Genomic DNA, 9741 nt, shown 5'->3' with positions numbered 1-9741 from the left:
AGAACTGGAGGGAAGTTTCCTGAAACTCCACCAATAATGCAGGTTGGAAGGGAAGGTATCGCCGATGAAGAGATGATGAAAAATTACTGAGATGAAGACGAATCCGACGGGGCGTCGGAAGCAAGAGAGACGTCGGCGACCATGGCGTAGGAGGAAATCCGAACCGCTTCGCGGAAGGAGGAATCCAGTTGGCGTTAGAGATCCTGAGGGAGAAGACGACATGCCATCCTCTAGAGCCACTTTCTAGAGAGAGATGAGCATGGCGAAATGATAGTCGAGGGCTAATTTTCAGCTCGAGGTGCTGATCAGCGTCGTCGAGGGGTGCCTGATTTTCAGCGTCGAGGTGCTGATTTCAGCGTCGAGGTGCTGTATTTTGAAAGGGAAGAGGAGAAATATGACGTGAGCGATTGAATGCTCGGGTGTATAGGAACTCTACTACAGGTAGGAAAGGACCCTGGGATCACTATTTTGCATGGTACGCACCTTCATCTTCGAGAATGAGAGTTATGGAGATGTGAACCCGACAGGTATCTACGTGAGTATCTTGGCTTAGCAACGAAGGTGGCGAAGTAATCTGTCCCTATACACACCGTGCTGGAAGTGTCCTTGAGTGAATAGGCACAGATCCTGGTTAGGGGGAGGCTTGCAGGGTCCAAGACTGTGGACAGATATTACACTCTAATTGGGTAGCATGTGATACCTTTCGCTGTGTTGGCAACCTGGGTGAGTGACAAACGTGCAGAAGCTTGACGCTCACCAGTCTTGATCGTTGACACAAAGAGAGCGATTGTGTCTAGATCGAGGTCGGTTGTTGGAGGGTTTGAGAAAGGGGCAATTGATCAAATATATTGTTATGTAGCTTCCTTAGAGTACTCGTTGCTTGAGCTAGGAGAAGGTTCTGTTACTAACCATGTTTACTGTCCGTTGTGGGGGTAATGTATTTGGTGTTCAAAGCCTGCGCAGCTTTTTTTTTAGTCTGGAAAGTCTGCGAAGTGTCCTACTTCTGGTATCCAAACTTTCCCTATGAATTTTTGGTAATGCCCTTTGGATTGACTAACGCTCCTGCAACATTTCAATCCTTGATGAATCGGGTATTCAAGCAGCGCCATAGGAAGTTCGTCCTAGTCTTTTTCGATGATATCCTGGTGTACAACAAGACTGTAGAGGAGCACTGGGAGCATTTGAGTGGTATTGGAAGTGCTTCAGGAGCACCAGTTGAAAGCCAACCTAAAGAAGTGCAGTTTTGCTCAGGCAAGTGTGGAATACTTGGAACATGTGGTATCTCAAGAAAGAGTAGCAGCGGATCAAACTAAAATTGAGGCAATGCAGAAATGGCCGCTACGTAGGAACCTCAGAGAATTGAGGGGTTTTCTAGGATTGACTGGATACTATAGGAAGTTCGTGAAGGGATGCAGTACCATTGCCCGGCCTTTGACTGAGTAGCTGAAGAAGGATATTTTTTGTTGGGGAGTGGCGGCCACCCAGGCATTCGAGAGGTTGAAAGAGGCCATGACGACGGTCCCTATTCTAGCTCTTCCAGACTTTGATCAGGCTTTTGTAGTAGAGACAGATGCCTCAGGATATGGGCTGGGGGCGGTGTTGCAGAATCACAGGCCAGTAGCGTACTTCAGTCAAGTGCTTTCAGCCAGAGCTAGATTGAAGTCAGTGTATGAAAGAGAGCTAATGGCCATTGTTTTGGCAATCCAAAAGTGGCGGCAATATCTCTTGGGAAGACATTTCATTGTACGGACTGATTAGAGGAGCTTGAAGTATTTGTTAGAGCAAAGGATGGTGACCGAAGAACATCAGAGGTGGTTATCCAAACTATTAGGCTATGATTTTGAGATCCAATATAAGCCTGGTTTGGAGAATAAGGCGGCCGATGCTTTATCCAGATGCGTTGGGGAGATTCAAAAGTTGGTTGTGTCAGTGCCATTGATAGTAGACTGGGAGGCCATCAAAGAAGAAAGTATGCTGAACGAGGAGCTGAGGAAGATCAGGGAGGATCTGGAGAAAGACAGGAGTAGTCATCCTGATTACTACATGGAAGGGGGGAGACTATTGTATCAGGGGAGGTTCGTGATGCCACGAACTTCCATACACATTCCCCATCTGTTGCAGGAATTTCATGGCAGCTCAGTTGGAGGTCACTCAAGAGTTCAGAAGATATACCGGAGGCTGGCAACATAACTTTATTGGAAGGGGATGCATAAATATTTGGAGGAGATGGTGGCGGGTTATGAGGTCTGCCAAAGAAACAAATACATGGACATGGCTCCAGGAGGTTTACTACAACCACTGGCACTTCCAAACAGAGTTTGGGAGGAAGTGTCCATGGATTTCATCGTTGGCTTACCCAGGTCAGAAGGATTCACGGTGATACTGGTAGTGGTGGACCGGCTGAACAAATATGCACACTTCATTCCACTCAGACACCCCTACAGTGCAGTGACAGTAGCTTCAGCATTCATCAGGGAAGTGATCAGACTGCACGGAGTACCATAGGCGATCGTATCAGATAGGGACAAGGTGTTCCTCAGCCATTTCTGGAGGGAGTTATTTAGACTGCAGGGAACAGTGCTCAAGAGGAGCACATCCTACCACCCACAGACGGATGGCCAGACAGAAGTAATAAACAGGAGCTTGGAGACGTATCTAAGATGCTTTGTTTCAGAGACACCAAAGCTATAGGCAAAGTGGCTATCCTGGGCTGAGTACTGGTACAACACGTCATTTCACTCGGCTTCACAAATGACTCCATTCAAGGTGTTGTATGGACGGGATCCCCCACACTTGGTACACTTTGGGAGCAGTAGTACCCCTGTTTCGTCGGTAGAGGAGTACTTGGAGGAGAGGGACCGAGTGCTAGAAGAGTTAAAGAGGCATTTGCTGAGGGCGCAGCAAATCATGAAGAAGCAAGCAGATGGGCATAGGAAAGATATCCAGTTTGAGGCAGAAGATAAGGTGTTCTTGAAGCTCCGTCCATACAGGCAGAAGACAGTCGCCAACAGGAGGAATGAAAAGCTGGCTCCAAGGTACTTTGGTCCTTATGAAGTGATGGAAAATATTGGGGCAGTAGCATATCGACTGAAATCACCCCCATCGGCGACTATACACCCGGTTTTTCATGTCTCACAGTTGAGAAAGGCCATTGGTGATCACATCACCATTCCCGAGCTGCCGACCACACTTACGGAGGATTTAGAGGTGATCATGGAACCGTTGGAGCTGAAGGGTGTTTGCCAAAAAGAAGATAAAACTAAGGAATTGTTGATCCAGTGGAAGAACCTTCCTGACTACGAGGCCACGTGGGAGCCATACGAGAGGATGAAACATCAGTTTCATGATTTTTCACCTTGAGGACAAGGTGATTCTTTGGGAGGGCGGTAATGTTACGCCTGGACCGGTTCTACGCCCGGCGGTCCAAAGCCGGGCGGAACCTGTTCGCAAAAACGGCGGAAGAAGAGGCGGGCTAGGAGGATTTTGAGCGTTTGGTTGGAGGGAATTTTTGAATGAGGAGGGTGTTTATGTAATTTGTATCTTTCCTTTTGCTTTAATTAGGGAGATGGGGGGAAATTAGGGTTATCTTGAATTTGAGTTTTCTCTTTGAGATCTAGGTTTTGTTTTGGGCTCTTGGCTTCGCCGGAGACTTTGGAGAGTACGTTCTTCCTCTCGAATTGAAGAACAAATTATATTTTTGCAATTTTATTCGTCTACTAATAAAATACTAGTCTTTGCTTGCGTTGGATCTCAGTTTTCTCGCGTTTCCTCACTGTTTTCCTGTGTAAAGCTGCTGTCCACTGCTGGAGACAGCAGTTTTCCCCTGGTTCCGCTTCAGTTTTGGCTAGGAATTACTTGATTTCAAGTATTTCCTATCATAACTAGAACTAAAGCTTTGTTTTGATCTTTCACGTATCTAAGAAGCTTCAAATCATCAGTGGTGTACTACTTAACTTCGGTACTCTTTTTTTTTTTTTTTCTTAAGAGGCTAAATCATGTGTACTCTCCCTTGATGCCGAAAAACAGCCAACTATACATTTTCCAAGACTGCACCATTTGATTCATCTTTCATATTACTATTAAAAAAAATTGATAAAATTTTCTTCAGCCCCTCCATGTATAAAATCCATATCTTGTTTTTTTTTTTTTTCAGCGTTACCAATGGACCATAGTTTTTTTTGTAGACAGTAGAATCTACTCATAAAATGCTAATGAACTGTGCAATAACTCCCGGAACAAATAAAAAAGCACCATTGCTAGTCCCAAGCTAGGATGAGAAAAGTTGGAGTTTGTTGTCAGGTTGACAAATAATTTTAAAAACTTGGCCCAAGTTTTATGAGATGAACAAAAAAGATAATTTCAATTGGGATAAGGCCAATAATGATGATGACAAGTCTGTCAAATACAAATCTGGAACATAAGTACATGTATATATTATGAGTTGAGTACAAAACTACCAACTAGGGCAATGCGGTAATACCTTCTCTTCTATGGATTGAATGGTGCCGAGTCTAACCAGTACTTCATCTACCCGTAAACCTTCTTTTGGTACTCCATCTACGTATGTAAAGAAAAAAAATTACTTCAAAAAATCACATAATAAAGTAAAACTCTACCAAACTTGCTCACCTCACCTGAAAAAGTGGGCGAATCATTTAACTCTTCAGTAAGATGCTCCATAAATAGTCGGCCATAACTGTTCAAGAAAACTACAAAATGAAGCCTCAATTTGCAGATAACAAAGCAATCAGAAGGAGCAAAATTTGTAAACAAACATTTATTTTTATGTATGCTACCATCGGTTCCTTTTCTTGCATGGAAGTTCAACAAACTTTCTAGCTAAGAATAAAGTTTGTTTGCACTAGGAAGCAGGAAGAGTAGTGTCATGGAGGTTCAGCAAACTTTCTTGCGAAGGGCAAGTTAGTTTACCCTTGGAAACAGTGAAGGAGAGGAAAGTGGAATTTTCCTTCAGTTTAAATTCTTAGTTTAATAAAAAAAGAACAGAAGTCTCACTTCCCAATAGTGGAAGTTCAAATGAGGCTATGTCATACTTCCTCAATCTTCCCCTAAAAGAGCAGGATGGTGCAGCGGCACCCATGAGTCAGCCCAATGTGCACTTCTACTCGTATAATGGTAGCCAAAACGACCACGCATCCCCATTCCTCATCCTAGGAAGGTCTAGAATCTACATTAAAAACCTTACAAAAACTCAATGGCACTTGCACACATCCAAAGAGATGGGAGTGAAGTTTGAAAAAGATAACTTAAACTCCCTGTATCCTTTACAGGAATCAACCAGTTTGGTTATATTCAGAAGTTCAAAATTTTAAAATTTAAGCAGGTTAACTGAAAATTCAGCTTAACATTGATAATTTCCACAAAATTTCATGGAATACAAGTAACTGTTTGAAGAATACATGATGTGAATCAAAGTAGGAATTGCGATTAGAAATTAAAATGAAGATTATTAAAAGCTTTGTCAACACAAATTTTATTACCAACAAAATAAGGAATAAATCGTTCTAGATCATTAACTTGCTTAGGAAAAGACTTGCTTTGAAACAATTCATAACATTCAAAAGATAAAAGTAATACTTAAATGCTCGTCACAAAAATCCCGCAATTAATAATAAAGAAGTTCACCTTGAGTACCCTTTCTCTCTCTCTCATCCACTCTTGGGCTTTAGCGAAGAATATGGAACCATGCAAGGATGAAGAGCACCACGACGATGAAGGCGACGAAAGACTTTGTTGCCGGAAAGGTATTCACCGGAGAAGGTGGTGGCGGATGGCGTCCAATGATCGTCCAAGTGTAACCACGTAATTGTCGGTCAAAAATACTTGCGAGGATCGGGACGACTCGCTCCAAATACTCTTCGATTGTAGCGTCGTCTTCAAATCCCACGTCGAAGCAAGGCGAGCGTAGAATATCAATGCTCCCGTCGGCGTGGAAAACTAGTCCCCACTCAAGCTCCGGATCCGCCATTCAACATCGAGGAGGGGCGGGGAGATGGCTAGGGGATGTTGGTTGGATCGTGAGCTAGAGAAGAACAAGAGAAAAATCTGAAGTTGAATTTCAGATTTTGTCTTGGGTTGGAGGGAGATTAATTGCTATGAAACCTCCCAAAATTTGAATTAGGAGGCGCGGTTATTATGGGAGAATTAAGAGGGGCATTAATGGTTGCTTATGTGGCAAGTAGAGAGAGAAAAGATTGAGGGGTGTGGCCGGCCAAGCAAGTAGGAGGGAGAAGGTTGTGGTTAATTAGTGGGGGCCAAGAAATTAAATCAAATCTGATGTGTAAATTTCAGATTTAATTTAAATTTTGGGAAGTTTCCAAAGAGGGGTAAGAGGGGAAGAAATTGAATTTGAATTTCATAAATTAAGCCTCAATTAAGTTCCTTTCCTATTATTGGTGAGACACAAAAGGAAAGTGTTAATGAGGAATTCCTTGATGGAATTCGAAATTCAAATCCAAGGAGGATGATCGGCAGACTGATTCCCGTGACTGGAAAGCTTGGCACGGTGAAGGGGAGACAGCCAATTGGCCTGGGTCGGCTGATAGCACAGCTGGCGGCCAAAACAGGTGGGGAGATCGTCGGCTTGTGTGACAGGAAATGGCTGTATCGGGTGGTAGGGGGGCGGGAAGGCCAGGAGAAACGTGGAGGTGTTCGGGTGAAAGAGATTTCGGGATCTGGCTGCAGGGGAAGAGGCGGCTGAGTGGAGGGATTGGTGGGGGAGGAAGAAACAGTGAACTTACAAGGAAAAACCAAGAGCTCGCCGGAGCGGGCTGTTGGGTATTGTGGCCGGAGCCTCACCTAGGCCTCCTCTCTCTTTTCTCTCAAGCTCTCAAGCAAGAAGACAAAAGGAATTTCAGAAAATTTCATTAATCAAAACATTTGATACCAAGCCCACCTTCTCTTTGTGAGTTAGGAAATTTGGTATTAAATCCAAAAATAAATGTTTATTTAATTAATTATCCTTTAATTGTCGTTAGGAATGGTTAAGGGGAAAATGTCGGGTTTAGCCTTTAGACTTAGGAAATTTGATTTCTAATTGTGACAGGTTTACTTTATAAACTTTCTTAGATTGTGATCGTCAAAGTTTTAGGAGAAGGACTTATGTCAAAGCGACGTACTGTGCTTAATTTGAGGTAGGTGTTCAGAACCAGTTAAATTTATAAGTGCTTCAAATTTCTTATTGCTAAATGTATTTCATGTCTTTATATTTTTTAATAATTAATGTTTTAAATTCAGTAATTTTGCAAGTTTGTCTTTATTTATTTGCATTAACTGTTGAGCATATGAGCCATATGAAAAGACATTTGGGCATGAAATTATATGAATGCTTATGAAAGGAAATTTAATGAAATGAAAAGATTTAAAAGTAATGAAATTTTCATGTTGCATGTTGATCCGTAAGTGTCAATGGTAAAGGAGCTCGTTTGAGCATTGGTAATGGAGGCTCGCATGAGCCATGGTAAAGGATGGTTCTTATGAACCAATGGTAAAGGAAATGGCCACATTTTGACTGCGTACCTGATCAATACGAATAAGGGCACTTCTAGGACGGGTGATAGATATAGCACATTCATTTTGCACCTTGCATTGCATATGAAAAAGAATGAAAGAAAAGAAATGTTTATGAAAAAGAAAAATTACATTATTTGATGAATTGCTTAATGAATTAGTTTCCAATTGAAAATGTTTTTTTATGCATCTTATGAAATTAACTGTATTATGAATTACCTGCTGAGCGTTAGCTCATTCCTCGTTTTGGAAATATTTTTTCAGGAGAGAAATAATGGTTGCACGACGACCTTACACTTATCGTCGTAGGGGACCTCAGGAGGAAGAAAGGTTCCTTTTTGTGTTTTCAGTTTGAGTCTTTGTATTTGTTTCAGTGTAGTTCGTGAGTTTGAGATTTATGTAATTGTGAAAGTTTACGTTATGATGATGAATTTGAAAGTTTTATTGGTTATGAGACAGTTGATCATTTTATAACATTTGAGTTTGAAGTTTATTAGTGGCTCTTTCATGTATTTTGGGATGATATTTATGTTATAACCTTAAGTTTTAAATGAAAATATGTTATGTATTATGCTCTTTCGTACGATCATCTGTTCCTGCCCCGATATAATCGGGCTAGCCGGGCCGGGTCGTGACAAGAGTGGTATGTATTTTCGACCGACAATTTCGTGGTTACACTTGGACGATCATTGGACGCCATCCGCCACCACCTTCTCCGGTGAATACCTCTCCGGTAACAAAGTCTTTCGTCGCCTTCATCGTAGTGGTGATCCTCATCCTCACATGGTTCTTTCTCCTCCGCTAAAGCCCCAGAGCGAACGAGAGAGAGAGAAAAGGGTACTCAAGGTGAACTTCTTTATTATTAATTGTGGGATTTTTGTGACGAGCATTTAAGTATTTCTTTTTATCTTTGAATATTATGAATTGTTTGGTTATCTCAAAGCAAGTCTTCGCCTAAGCAAGTTAATGACCTAGAACGATTTACTCCTTTATTTTGTTGGTGATAAAATTTGTTTTGACAAAGCTTTGAATAATTCTCATTTTTTATTTCCAATCGCAATTCCTACATTGATAAAATTTGTTTTGACAAAGCATGACTCGATTGGTGTAGTTGTAGACCGTTTTTCTAAGATGGCCCATTTCCTCCCTTGCACTAAGACTTTTGATGCCTCCCGCATTGCTAAACTCTATTTTGATGAGATTATTAGACTCCATGGTTTACCCAAGACCATCGTTTCCGATAGGGATGTCAAGTTTACTAGTTACTTTTGGAAAATTTTATGGCACAAAATGGGCACAAAACTCCAGTACTCCACAGCCTTCCACCCCAAACCGATGGACAAGCAGAAGTGGTTAATAGAAGTTTAGGAAATCTTCTAAGGACTTTAGTAGGGGAAAATATACGAGATTGAGATTCCAAGCTTCCTATTGCTGAATTTTCTTACAATAACTCCGTCAATAGAACCACTGGTCTGAGACCTGCTGAAATCGTGTATGGATACCTACCCCGATAACCCATAGACTTGCTTCCCATGAGTCCTAGAGTTAGATTGTCTGAGTTAGCATCTGCATTTGCATCCCACATATAGGAATTACATAAAGAAATAAAAATGAAAATTGAACAAAGCAACGCCAATTACAAATTAATTGCTGATCAAAAGAAAAGGTTTAAAGAATTCGAGGTCGGAGACTTTGTGATGGTGCGAATCCGTTCGGAGCGTTTTCCTCCCGGATCCGCGAAGAAATTGCATGCGAGAAGCGCCGGACCGTTCAAAATCATTTCTAAGATAAATAGTAACGCCTACGTGCTGGACCTCCCCGAAGGTTTTAACATCAATCCTACTTTTAATATAGAAGATTTAGTAGCCTTCGAGGGACCAGAGTTTAACCCCCACAATCCACTTACAAACGAGCACTGTGTGAACCCACCTGGTGAGATCCCCAGCCCAGCTCCACTTCCCAAATTGCCCCCTTTACCTAATGCGGAGAAAATAGAAACCATACTGGATGATGAGATCATTTCCACGAAAGGAGGACGACGAAGGTACCTAGTACACTGGAAAGGGACACCACCAACGGAGGACACTTGGGTGGATCGAGAGGAGTTACAGATCCTAGACCCAGATCTTTTGGAGTTGTACGAGAGTTCCAGAGCTGCTCACTCGACGGGGTCGAGTTTTCTCCCACCTGGGGAGAATGATGAGGTCATCGACA

The 9741-nt window shown here is 42.2% G+C and overlaps 1 protein-coding gene across 3 annotated transcripts in view; it reads right to left on the bottom strand.

The window, feature by feature from the left end:
• Positions 1 to 9741, bottom strand: part of LOC110102592 (CHD3-type chromatin-remodeling factor PICKLE) — a 97784-nt gene that overhangs the window by 24669 nt on the left and 63374 nt on the right. For all 3 annotated transcript variants that reach the window (XM_020830978.2, XM_020830979.2, XM_020830980.2), the window contains 2 exons: positions 4635 to 4696; positions 4481 to 4557 (listed from right to left, as the gene is read on the bottom strand). In XM_020830978.2, the coding sequence (XP_020686637.1) occupies positions 4481 to 4557; positions 4635 to 4696 (139 nt within the window). The remainder of the gene's footprint in view (positions 1 to 4480; positions 4558 to 4634; positions 4697 to 9741) is intronic.

This window comes from Dendrobium catenatum, unplaced genomic scaffold (assembly GCF_001605985.2).
Source record: "Dendrobium catenatum unplaced genomic scaffold, ASM160598v2 fragScaff_scaffold_637, whole genome shotgun sequence".
In the NCBI taxonomy this organism is placed as follows: domain Eukaryota; kingdom Viridiplantae; phylum Streptophyta; class Magnoliopsida; order Asparagales; family Orchidaceae; genus Dendrobium; species Dendrobium catenatum.
The sequence above is the reverse complement of the archived record's forward strand: the minus strand, read 5'-3'. Positions and strand labels throughout refer to the sequence as shown.